At 39.4% G+C, this 12,982-nt stretch overlaps 1 protein-coding gene across 2 annotated transcripts in view; it reads left to right on the top strand.

Moving 5' to 3' along the window:
* Window positions 1–11,223, top strand: part of FECH (ferrochelatase) — a 32,711-nt gene extending 21,488 nt beyond the window's left edge. For both annotated transcript variants that reach the window (XM_079109505.1, XM_079109504.1), the window contains 5 exons: window positions 2,051–2,149; window positions 5,463–5,570; window positions 5,910–6,074; window positions 9,198–9,257; window positions 9,723–11,223. In XM_079109505.1, coding sequence (XP_078965631.1) covers window positions 2,051–2,149; window positions 5,463–5,570; window positions 5,910–6,074; window positions 9,198–9,257; window positions 9,723–9,857 — 567 coding nt within the window. In that variant the 3' untranslated portion in view covers window positions 9,858–11,223. The remainder of the gene's footprint in view (window positions 1–2,050; window positions 2,150–5,462; window positions 5,571–5,909; window positions 6,075–9,197; window positions 9,258–9,722) is intronic.
* The last annotated feature ends 1,759 nt before the right edge of the window (window positions 11,224–12,982 follow it).

The following is a 12,982-nucleotide window of genomic DNA, read 5'->3' as shown; positions in this document are numbered from 1 at the left end:
GGTGATTTAAGCTGCAGTATGTGTCCGTGGCACCTCAGAGTTGAAGATGTCTTGGAGACTGCTAAAGCCAACGAATTATGTTCTCGTTTGCAGTTTTGCAAGCTGAGAAAAGGAAAGAAATGCTGAGCTCTGGATAAGTTAGGAATTTGTTTTGGAAATGAAAAACAAAACTAAAAGCAAGTCAAACTAAAACTAAAAATATAGTTTAAAACTGAAAATATAGATAAAAGTGTGGTTCTTAATCCACATTTCTACTTGTTATAGGTAATAATTACAGCAGTAATTTTATTACTATGGTTTCTAATATTACTATTTATTTCACTATTGGAATAATTGGAGTAAATTTGTGTCCCAGCCTACTTAAACTTCACAGAGGCCTCCTTTTCTAGGTTCTTGCCTGCAAATAATCCTTTCTCAACATCCTTAGTTTCCAAACACTGCAAAGACCACTGGAAAATATAAGTTTTTAAAATTTCAAATATTACCACATTTACTCTATTAGTAAATCATAAATTCAGAGAAGGGAAACTTAACTTTAGGTGCCATCTTGTGTCATGTGGCACTTATTTACCAAATTTGAAAGTTCCAGAATGATTGATGGTATCTAATATTTATTAGGGAAGAGTTTGTACCTCTTATAGTATTAACTGACCCCTGATATATCAAAATACTAACAAAGGCAGATTTGTATGGTTCTGGAAAATGGTCCTTTATCAATTTAAAAAAATCTTTTTATTTGGAAGTGACAAGTACAAGAAGTATGTAGCCAGACTGGTGTACACCTGTTGTCCCAGCTGCTCAGGAGACTGAAGCAGGAGGATCACTTGAGCTCAGGGATAGGTGGCCATCCTGGACATTATAGAACCCTGTCTCAAAAAAAAAAAAAAAAATAGTATAGGGAATTTTCTTCTACTCTTTGCCTAGGTTCATGTATTATTAGCATTTGTCCCACTTGCTTTATTAATTGATGCTCTGTGTATATGACTATATATGTGTTTGTGCATATATATATTCTTTTTTCTGAGCCATTTGAGAGTAAGTGGTATATATTTTACTACCTTCTACACCTAAATATTCTAAGTGTCTGTTTCTTAAGACTAGGACTGTTCTCATCCATAACTTCAACACAACATTCAACATCAGTAAATTTAAACATTGACACTCAATTTTATCTCATTTCTGTCCATATTCCACTTTTGTCAGTTGACCTGTTACTGTCCTTTGTAGCATCTTCTTTATAATTTAAATGATAAAGAATGATTAAAGTGTGAGATGAAAGCAAGCCTCTTCTGATCTGGCATTTCAGCACCTATCCCTGTGAATTGGAAAGTGCCAGCTAGATGGAGGGAGTAAAGTGTTCTGGTGGACAGAGGTTTGCAGGTGGCAGGACCTGTGTTCTAGCCCCAGTTCCCAGATGGAGTTGGATGGCCCCACGTCCACAACATCTTTTCCTGCTCTGTGCATCTAATGGGGGTTGTGCCACCTGTCATCTGTCATTAGGGAGGGTGTGAGAAAGGTTGAGATTGCCTTCACGAGGATCCTGGACTCAGGAGGAAGGTGTCATAAAAATAGAAGATTATTTTCTTATTTCTCTCCTATTTCTAGCTAATGTATTTTCATGCAATATGCCTGAAAGCCAAAGTAAGGAAGATTTAGAAAGACCCTGTAAGCTGTTTTCCTGCTAACAGAGCAGATGCAAGGCCTTAAAACAGCTTCTCCTTCCCATCTGTGTTTCCTTTCCATCTGGAAGTGTGCCCTGCTCTTCCCGAGGGGAGGCAGATCTGCAGCATTCATTTGCAGGGAGCCATTAGTGAGCTTCAGAAGTTTCCCATCAAATTCCCTAGGCCCCTCAAACTGTTTTGATCCATTTTGATGATGAACCAAAGCAAAGGGACTGTACTGTTTGCAATTTTTTTTTTTTTTAAAAGTGGTCTTATTTTTGAGGGTTGATTTGAGATTTTTGGTATAACTCTCATTTTTGAAATATTTTCTTGCCTTCCACTTCTGTCTTCCCATTTCCCCGTCTTCTCCTTTTTTGGGATTCCCACAGTGCTTTGCAGACCACATTCTGAAAGAACTGGATCGTTTTCCATCTGAGAAGAGGAACGAGGTGGTCCTTCTGTTTTCTGCTCACTCACTGCCAATGTCTGTAAGTAAGAGCATTTTGTTGGGTGACCTAGTGTAGGGGACTGGGTTGTTATATCTTCTAGATGTGAAAAATGAACCCAGCTCTGTCCTGTTCTAATCCCTTATTCAAGAATGACTGCTAAAATTCCAGATTTAACTTGGTACAGACTTCCTTTGACTCACTATTTGCAACCTCATAACAATCCAAATTAAAATATTGTAAATCTTTTCTTAATCTCTTTAAAGTGATGATTGGAAGATATATTAAGTTGGAAGAATTTCTGTTAAGTGGGACTGTTATAAGAAGAGTTTTTGCCTGTCCCATTGAGGCTGATGTTTCAGTGTGTCCAGTTATATAGCCAGCCGCCATTCAGACCAGTGCTCTCAGTTCTAGTCTTCTATTCTCAAGACTTGATAGAAGGCTGTTGAATCCCAGGAAACAAGTGTAGTTTTTGATTTGCTAAGATTAAGGACCACATTTTGGCAAGTGAATATATAGCATATCAGGTTTTGACCTGGTTGCTCCTGAGTTTATCATATTATACCAGGTCGTTTAATAAAATACTACAAACTGCGCCATGGTAATCAAATTTTTGGAAACAAGATCAAGCTACTGAGCCATATAATTTATATATATATATATATATATATATATATATATATATATATGTAATATTTTGTTTTTGGTACTGGGGATAGAACTCAAGGGTGCTTAACCAACAAGCCACATCCCCAGCCCTTTTAAAAATATTTTATTAGAGACAGGGTCTCACTGAGTTGCTTAGGGCCTTACTAAGTTGCTTAGGTTGGCAATCCTGCTCCCTCAGCCTCCTGAGCCGCTGGGATTATAGGCACACCTCCACACCCAGCACCATATAATTTATAGAAGGGCTTGGAATAAGTAATTAGTTTCATCAGTTTAAAACTAGTATTGTGTCCTGAAAACGTTGCTTTTCAGTGCTGGTGTGGTGGTACGTGCCTGTAATACCAGCTACCAGGGAGGCTGAGGCAGAGGATTGAAAATTTAAGGCCAACCTGGGCAACTTAAGAGAAATCCTATCTTGAAATAAGAAATAAGTATGTAGTACAGTGGTGAAGCTCTGCTGAGTCCAGGCCCCAGTACTGGAAAACACAGAATAATAACAACAAAAAATACTGCTTTCCAAGCCAGAGAGATGGAGAATTACATTTTCTTAGGTGTGATTAAAGTTCGAATTTGGTGGTTAATGGAGCCAGCCTCACTGAGGGTCACTGGTCTTGCTGCTCCATACTGCCACTTGGTGGTCGTTAGAGTCGAGCCCTGAGCCGTGTTTCCTCTCCAACACCTCAACTAGGCAGTCGCTGCTTGGGCAGTAGGTGGCTCTGGAGATAAATTTCTCCCTTCTAGATGCTCACCTATTTCATTTTAACAGGATTATATTCTCTTCTCTGGTGTCATGCAGATCCTCTTCACATCCATCTGTGTATGATCAAACCTGAAGTGCCAGAGGGGAAGCTCCTGAACACTTTGCACAGGAACATTCCATGTGCCTCCTTGCGGTCTCGCGCCCTGGGCCTCCCTTCCTTTGCCTTCCTACAGGGATTGAGCAGGTGCTTCCAAGCTCCTGTGTGGGACTAAGGAATGCCATGAAGTCACGAGGCTGTGGCAGGGCTAGGGAAGGTGGGGGGATTGTTGAGAAAGAAAACTGACCTTGCAAACTCTCTTTATTACTTTGAAAAGTAATAACTTTATTACTTTGAATAATTTTTAGACTTACAGAAAAGTGACCTGAGGTCCCACCTCCCCTTCACCTAGCTTCCCCAATGCTAAATCTTACATAAACATAGTTTGGTATCAAAACTGAGAAATGAGCGTTGGTGCTGTTCTGTTGACTAATCTCCAGACTTTATTTGGGTTTTACCCACTTTCCCACCAGTGTCCTTCTTCTGTTCCAGGGTCCCATGCTGTCTTTGGCAGTCTTTTCTTGTCAGTATCCTCCAATTTACGACAGCTTCTCCTGTTTTTCTTTTATTGCCCTGCTATGTTGAAGAGTTATTTATAGAATTCCAGTTGTTTTTGGTGTGCCCTCCATTGGGGTTATCTGGTATTTTCTCATGATTGGATTGTGATTATGTGGAATTGGCAAGAGCACTCCGCTCAGTGTATCATACCAGGGGCTGTGTGATGTTGGTGTGTTTTACTCCTGGTGATCCTTGGTCCTTTGGTTAAGGTGGTATCTGCTGTATTTGTCCTTGGCAAAGTTACTGATTCTCTCTTTGTAATTAAAAATACTCTGGAGGAGATGCTTTGAGTCTGCAAACATTTTGTTATTCCTCAGATTTTTGTCACTGATTTTAGCATCCATGGGTGGATCTTACCTATAGCAATCATTAAGACACTGTCCTAATGACAACTTTATATTTCCTTCATTTCTTTTATATTTCGCTTTTATTGGCTTTTTAGCCAGTAGTAATATCATAAAATAGTTTTCTAGTATTTCATGTCAACAATATAGTATTTTTTGAGCACCTGTGATATTCTAGGTACTGTTCTCTCATAGGATGAGAAAGAAGAAAACAGTCAAAAATCTTTGTCCCTGGAGAATAGCAGTAAAAGATATTAAACACAATGTGAAAGAAAATAGCATGATATATTAGAAGGTAATAGATGTCAGAGAAGAAAATAAAGCAGGGTAAGGAGGGTAGGGAGTCAGTACTCAAGAAAACGTTAAAGCAGTTGCATTTTTAAAGGTATTAGCAGGCTGTCCTATCAGCAACATGTATCAGACATTTGCAGCACACTGAGCGTTTGCCTGCTGTCCATTGCTGTGAGGAGAGAGGAGATTCCCCAGGAGCCCAGAGTCTGACCCACATACTTCCTCCTTCCTCCTCTTGTTCCACTGGAGTTTATCGTGTACTCAGCAGTTGCATACATTGCCCATACCACATGCTTTCAATTCCTGCTTTAAAATCAGCCACTCACATGACTACACAGGTACAGATTTCCATCCCATGTTGGCTTTTCCTGCCCAACTTTTGTGTTATTTTTCCTATCAGATGTGGGGCTAGGAGAAACAATCCTCCATAGTTAGACTTCATCAATTTCCTACAAACAATATGGAGCCTAGAATTGTTAATCTTCTTAGGGACCTCAGAGGTGATCGAATATAGAGTTCTCTTTGACCAGTGATGAAATGAGACCAAGGAAGTGCCAAAATTGCTCAGATCATATTGTCACTAATGCAGGAGACAGGGAGAACTCTGGTCTGGGGCTTACACCATGTCACTGCACAGTTGGAAGCGCTCAGAGACCTTCATGATGTTGTTAACTGAACACCCTTGTGTCTCTGATGCAGGTGGTCAACAGAGGGGACCCCTATCCTCAGGAGGTAGGCGCCACTGTCCACAAAGTCATGGAAAGACTGGGTTACTCCAACCCCTACCGACTGGTTTGGCAGTCCAAGGTAGGTGGCTTTCACACATTTACAGTCCACTCTCGACTCATTGCTCATCCTGGGCAGAAAGAATTCTCTAAGTAATATAAAAGGAAATCAAAGGATTAATTGAGTTCCATTGGCTTAATAGTTTATTTTTAATTATAATGACAGACTGTTATTTACTTTATTGGGCCAACTTTTAGAAGGTTTCAAGCTTCAGTGTAAAAATACCAAAGCCCACTGAAGCAGGTATAAGAGCTCTTGGCCCTGAGGGGCAGGTGAGTGTGCCTAGGGTGTGTGTGTGGGGGGATGTTTTGGACATTCTGGAAGAACATCCATTTATGTGCTCATCCTCTTTTCTCATAGGTTGGTCCAGTACCCTGGTTGGGTCCTCAAACAAATGAGGCTATCAAAGGACTGTGTGAGAGGGGGAGGAAGAATATCCTTTTGGTCCCAATAGCATTTACCAGTGATCACATTGAAACGCTGTATGAACTGGATATCGAGTATTCTCAAGTTTTAGCCAAGGAGGTGAGCACTCCCATTTGGCTTATTAAGCCCATCATGATCTTTTTTAAAAGGAAACTTTCTCTGCAGCCATCTAACTGTGTCATTCAAAAATATTGTTTGCTATATGTGTTTGCATATACTACATCCTCATTGTTAGATGATGTTTCATCTGCATGATAGTCTGAACACATAGCGTTACTTCTGGAGTTACTTTTGTGCCTTTTTAAATCAGGTGGCCCAGGGATCATTTTGTTTAGTTTGAATTACTATCGTATGCGAAAATAATAACAACTGCGTTCCTTTAAGAACGGCAAATTGTATACTTTACTGATTCTGAGGGAAAATTTTTCCCTATTCCATATTCCTTTTCTTTATCTAATATCATTGTATCATTTACTCAAGCTATTACACTGTTTCTGTTGAATTTCAGGGCATATAGAGGTTGTTGTCATTTCAGAGAAGAGTGTGGAATGAACAAGAAGCAGAGTGTGTTGTGATTTCCTTGACCTCTTTTATGCACTCACTTAATTAGCTGTTTGCTGCCATGTTGTGATCAATCTGATTATTGAAATAATACCACCTCGGTATCTCATAAGATGGATGTTCAGGGTAGAGAAAAACTATTGCTACCTATTCTGTGGCTTCTGAGGGCTGGCCTGAAAACTCCAATTTATAGCTCTGTTTCTATGAGATTCTATCAGTTATTTCACTGCTGTGACTAACGGACCCAACCAGAACAACTATAGAGGAGAAAAGGTTTATTTGAGGCCTCACAGTTTCAGAGGTCTTAGTCCATAGAAGGCTGGCTGCATTCCTTTGGGCTAAAGGTGAGGCTGAACATCCTGGCAGGAGAGTGTGGTGAAGGGAAGCAGCTCACCTCATGGTGGTCAGGAAGCAGAGACAGAGTCCACTCACCAGATACAAATATATACCCAAAGCTATGTCCCAATTCCCACCTCCTCCAGTCATGCCTACCACTTCAGTTACCACTCAGTTAATCCCTATTCGGGGATTAATTCACTGATTGGGTTAAGACTTTTGCAACCCAGTCATTTCTCCTCTGGACCTTCTTGCACTGTCTCACACGTGAACCTTTGGAGGACCCCTCACATCCAGTCCATAACAACCGGGGACTCAGGGAGCCCCTTCGCCCTCTAATCTTCTGCCAGAATTCCCCATCATCCCCACATGTGATTGACGGAGGTCTGGCCTTGCAGAGCTCTGCATGGTCTCTGGAACCAGGTGCAAGTGCAGGGCAGGGTGAAGAGTGGGTGGGGGCAGAACCTGAGCCAGTCCCCAGCCTTGTTATTTTTGTGCCCATTGCCAATCATCAAACATGGATGAACGTAAGAAGTTTCTAAACTTGCTTGTTGGTAATTAAGAAGATTTTGCAGGCAGGCAGGTTGTAACTGACAAAGGTGAGGCTGTGTGGCATTGCCCCTACGTTTCATTTTATGATTCCTCTGTATCCTATCATCACCTGGGCCAACTGTGCACTTGCTATGGTTCATACCAGTCAGTGTGTTTGGAAAACGAGTTTTTGTCTGTACTGAATGGCAATCATATCCATTCATGTTACTTAGTAATCAAAGCAATTATTAGTAACTTAGAAATTAGTCCCTATATGAATTAAAGAAAACCATCTAAACTACTACTTGTTTTATTATTTTTATGGCAAAATATATTATGTTTAAAATAACTAACTTCAAAAAGTTTAAAAAATCTTTTCCCAAATAGAAATCACTTTATTGCTTTAATTTTTTTTTCAGTGCTGGGGTTTGAACCCAGGGCCTTGTGCTTGTGAGGCAAGCACTCTACCAATTGAGCTATATCCCCAGCCCCCAACTACATTGTTTTTTGATAATAAAAATAATAAAGATCTCAGATAGCACAGAGAGTTGTATGGCATAGAGAGTGGAATGCACTCAAAATCTTACCCCAAGAGAGAACATCTTCATATTTAGATAAAAATAGGTCCCTTTTTCTCCTAATATATAAACATGTATTTTAGGAAAACTAGACTTCTTTTTTCTTGTTTAACAGAAATGGTATTTTATTCATACTATTTTATAATCTTTTTTCTTTCTTAAAAAATGTGTATTATGAACTCATTAGTAAATATAATTAGATCCCTATCGTTTTTATAGAGATTATTATCCATTTTATCGCGATTAGTGAATATTTAAGGCATTTTTAATTTTTATTTTCATACACTACTATAGAATAAATGTTTTCATTTTTCCAGTTATTTTATTTGGATAAGTTCCTAGAAGGCATGGCACCCCCAGATTGCCCTTCTGAAGCATGTGCCCTGACTCACCTTCAACACCAGGGGAGTTGTCCTCCGCCAGCACTGGTCATTCCGCTGCGATTGACTTTGGTGTGAGGTTTTAGGATCCAGCGTCATGAGTTGAGAGCGAAGTTTCTGCGTGGAATCTGATATATTTCTTGGGCTGTCTTCTGATGTTAATGCCAGTCTATACACTGAAGCAATGCACAAGCTTATCAGCAGGAAAGGGAAGGAGAAGAGCCTGACTCCCAGCATGTCATCATTTGACAGTTCTCAGTTATTTGGGGGATAATTAGCTGAATATTTTTGAACAGGGAAAAGAAAGGTGATACTAAAATAATACTCAGGTAAAAATTTTTTTTTCTGTAGGAATATATTTAAAATCCAAACTCTATATGGATCCAATCTAGATCCAATATATATCTTAAGAGTTCATGAATTAATTTCCTTCATTTTGGCACTTGAGATGGAAATTTTACTTAATTAAAGCAATAGTCTATTTAGGTGGAGACAGTAAGAGTATGCATTAGAAAAGTGGAATAAAAGAAATGGTTAGCAGGTTTAAATTACTTGAGAATTCCATCAAGGAGTACCTCAAATGTGGTTTGGAAGCAATCCACCTGTGGGAAGGTAAAGGGCAGGGGGAGGACATAGAAATTGAAGAGCAATTTATGATGAGAATCAGCCTAGGTGCTCTCTCCATGCGTGTCACTTGTGAGGGTTCTGAACACTGGAAATCAGGCTGTGAGTTGTGTGTACATGTGTTTAGTTTTTCGTTAGCAGTTTCTAAAAAAAAAAAAAAAAAAGGAAAATACAACATGTCTCTTTTTCCTCCCCTTTCTCATTTGATTCAGTGTGGAGCTGAAAACATCAGAAGAGCGGAGTCTCTTAATGGAAATCCATTGTTCTCTAAGGTATCTACAGTGTTACAACCATTTTAGTAGAACATTCAGGGGAGTAATCCTCTGAGAAACTCTTGCAGAATATTGGTTTTCTCACATATTAGAACATTTGGAGTTCCAATTAATTACAAAAATAAGATCGAATTCCTTATCCATCCCCTCCTTTCTCCTTTCAGGAGCTCGCGTTTTCTTGTGTCTGCCCACTATAGCTATGCCTACTTTAAAATTTGCTTTTCAGAGAAAAGGTGGAGTGGGTGGGGTAAGAGGAATCGTTTTTAAAAATCTCTATTTTAACTTTCCTTAAACTGAGGAAGCTCAGGAAAGGACAGTGTTACAAAATTCAGTTCAAGGGCTTCATAACTCAAATTAAAAGAAGCCCAGATAACTGGAAGTCATGCAGGCAGACAGGAGGAGGGCATCCTGGGACCAGCAGATGCGTCTCTTCAGATGGCTCTGTGCTCCTTGTGTGTCTTGCAGGCCCTGGCCGATTTGGTGCACTCTCACATCCAGTCCAACACGCAGTGCTCCAAGCAGTTGACGCTGAGTTGTCCACTCTGTGTAAATCCTGTCTGCAGGGAGACTAAGTCCTTCTTCACCAACCAGCAGATGTGACCCTGCCTGAGGAGCCCGTGGGATTAGGCAGATGGCCAACATCCAGACACCTCCGTGTGGAGGGGCTGTTGTTTAGAGATCAGGAAGGAAGCCACATTAGTGGATGCACAGCCTCTGGGCACAGACTGTATGATTTGCTAAAGAATGGACTCTGAAATCCTTACTGAGGGACTTCTATTTTCTTATACCTATATTAGTAGCATTTATAATCCCCCTTTCTGATTAAATTTACTAGTGTGTAATGCCTGCTAGGACATTAAAAAATGAGTTTAAAAAATTTGTCTGATGAGACATGTACCAATTTAAAATATAGATTTTGTTTTTATTGCCCAAACAATCTCCTAAAAGGGTATGGAGGGTCCCTCTGTGGGCTATCAGTGTGCATGAGATCTGTTTACAGCCTTGTGCGTACAGGTTTTTTAATGCATATAGTTGAGTTTATGAAATATTATTTGAAAAAAATCAGTATTACCTAATCTTTTCCTAAACCATAGGTTATGGAATGTTTGTGAGATGGTTTGGTTTCCTACCATGGTTGCCATTGCTAGTGAGGCCACCATTTTTTGGTCATGTAGGTGTTTGTATGAGAATCTCTTTCTTCACCTCTAAACTGAATCAAGCGCAGATTTCAGAAGTGTTCTGAGATTCCCTAAGCACAGAAGGCTAATAAACGTGTAGAAATCAGTGTTTGGCTGATCTGCCTTGGTTTGAATCCACCGTGCTTTAGGGAAGGGGCTCCGGCTGCCTCCTGTCTCTGAGGAAAGCACTGTCAGGAAATGCTGCTGATGGGCTCCATCTTGAAATCTCCTTGGAGCCTTTCCAGCTGGTATCTTCTTGATCTTAGTTGAATGTATCCTTTATGCACATTTGAGAATTATTTTTATCATCGGCTACATTTTGTAACCTTGGATTCTTTCTTCATTGACATTTTTATTATAGAAATTATATAGCCTTAGAGTAGAACAATTGAAAAACACAGAAAAGAATCCACTCTAAAGCAGAACTATTATCATTTTTTTGTATTTCATGCCAGTCTTTTCCTGTGGATATTTTCAATGCCATTGTCACCTTGAATGTGTGAGTGAAAAGTTGTTCTAAAAACTGTAGAAATAAAATCGGATCAGAATCTGATCTTCTATAGTTGGATTTAAATGTCTTAAAAACTCTGATGGATCCATGAAGAATTTGTAATGATCACGTCTTTTCTCCAAGCCCCCAAACTTTGTTCTTCAAAAGAGCATTTCTTTGATTATTTTTAAAAAGCCGGTTCATAAAATGGAAGTAATTAGGGAATTCATAGATCTTCTATGTTCAGGATTTGCTGTTAATAAATATTATAACATCATTAAAGTTTTAACCAGTTTGATCCATGCTGTCTGTTAAAACTGATCAAAATGATCAAATATGGGCTGGGGAGATAGCTCAGTTGGTAGAGTGCTTGCCTTGCAAGCACTAAGGCCCTGGGTTCAGTCCCCAGCATTGAGAAAAAAAAAAAAAAGATTAAATATGAGGAATTTATTTTGTAATAAAGAGAGAGAAACACACCGACTGCTCAAATCATTTTTCTACACTGATAATGGCCCTCAAATTTGAGTAGCATCTAACATTTTCTTTTCCAAATTGTCTTTTTTATTAGCTGGAGGTTTCTAGGGAAAGATAGAAGGCATAGATATTGGGAATTTCCCTCTATCCTTTTCCATCACCTTTTTGGGGATTAGGATCAAAGCAGATTGTGAGTGACTGTCCCACAGTGGAGTGAATTCTCTGGGTTAGCAGTGCTGTCTGGTGTTGGAAGGCAGGTTCCCTCGTAGCCTTTTGCCCTCCTTCAGAAGACTTGCTGGTGGTCTGTCACTCCTTCAACTGCTTTAGAGGTAAAAATATATTACTATGGAGATGTTGTAGAAAGTTTCAACCTGGAAGCCCTTGCTAGGATATCTAAAGCCCCTCATTTGCTAAGGAAACTGCAGACCAGCAGCGACTGGGCTGTTTGGAAAAATATCCTTAGTACTGAGTTGGGAGCCGGTTGGCCTGTATAGTGACAGACCAGGATGGTTTATCAGGATCACTGCCTATGGCATTTGTTGCTTTAATTGTTGACTTTGAACCATAAATGCATAAGAGCCATACATGGGTGTAGCATTTGGTAGGACAAACTCTCTTTGGAGCTAATAGTCTTTGAGGCTTGTTATTCTGTTTGTTGACTTCGAAGTACAAATGTTTGCCCTGGTAATTAGCAATGAACTACAGGCAGTTTCTTCAGGCTGTGCCATGTACCAACCTGGCTTTTAATTGATGAGTCCACTTCTACAGAAAACTTGCAGGGGGCTGCCTTGGTGAGTCAGGTTGGCTTACCAGGACGATTCTAAGGGGCAAGATTACGTAGTGTAGTGAGAAGGAGGGAGCCCTCCTAAAAAACATGCATTAAAGGAAAATTGCATTGAGAAATTACCTCATTAAAAGCCCTTGAAGTATGTATCAATGGTGAGTTAATTCTGAATAAATAGTAAAAATCTGACTTTTTTTCCTGATTATAACTCAGAATATACATCCTTCTTCAAGTAATCCCATAATCACAATGAAATGTTTCTCTATGATTTTGTTAACTTTTCTTTATGGCTGAAATTAGACAATGATGATCAGGTATAAAGAGAAAGTGAAATTTTCTACTCCCAGTTGTCCAGACTGAGCCTGTTTGAAGGAATACTGTATCAACAATCTGTAAGTAATATCAGGCCATTTAGATTCTCAGCTGATCTTAAAAATAGGTTTTTCTCCCTGGTTTCTTTTCTTTTCTTTCTTTGTTTCTTTTTTTTTTTTTTTTTTTTTTAAGTTCTTGTTAGTGCATTATATCTACACTCCTTGGTTTCTTTGTGAGGAAAATATACTGATGTAGTGGGACAGGTCACTTAGAATAAAATCACTACTTTAGTTTTTCTCAACTGATCTGTTCCCATAAATTGGGTATTTTATTTAAGAAACCATAATTTAAGGCACAGGGGAAAATGTTTGCTCAATCTGATGCCATTAGATTTATCTAAATAACATTATGACACCATGAGGTGAGACCATCGGGCTATTGCCACTCCCCAAGTGGAGCCATCAGTAGGACCTGCAGCCTGCCAGGG

This window comes from Sciurus vulgaris (genome assembly GCF_902686455.1).
Source record: "Sciurus vulgaris genome assembly, chromosome: 13".
Lineage (NCBI taxonomy): Eukaryota > Metazoa > Chordata > Mammalia > Rodentia > Sciuridae > Sciurus > Sciurus vulgaris.
The sequence above is the reverse complement of the archived record's forward strand: the minus strand, read 5'-3'. Positions and strand labels throughout refer to the sequence as shown.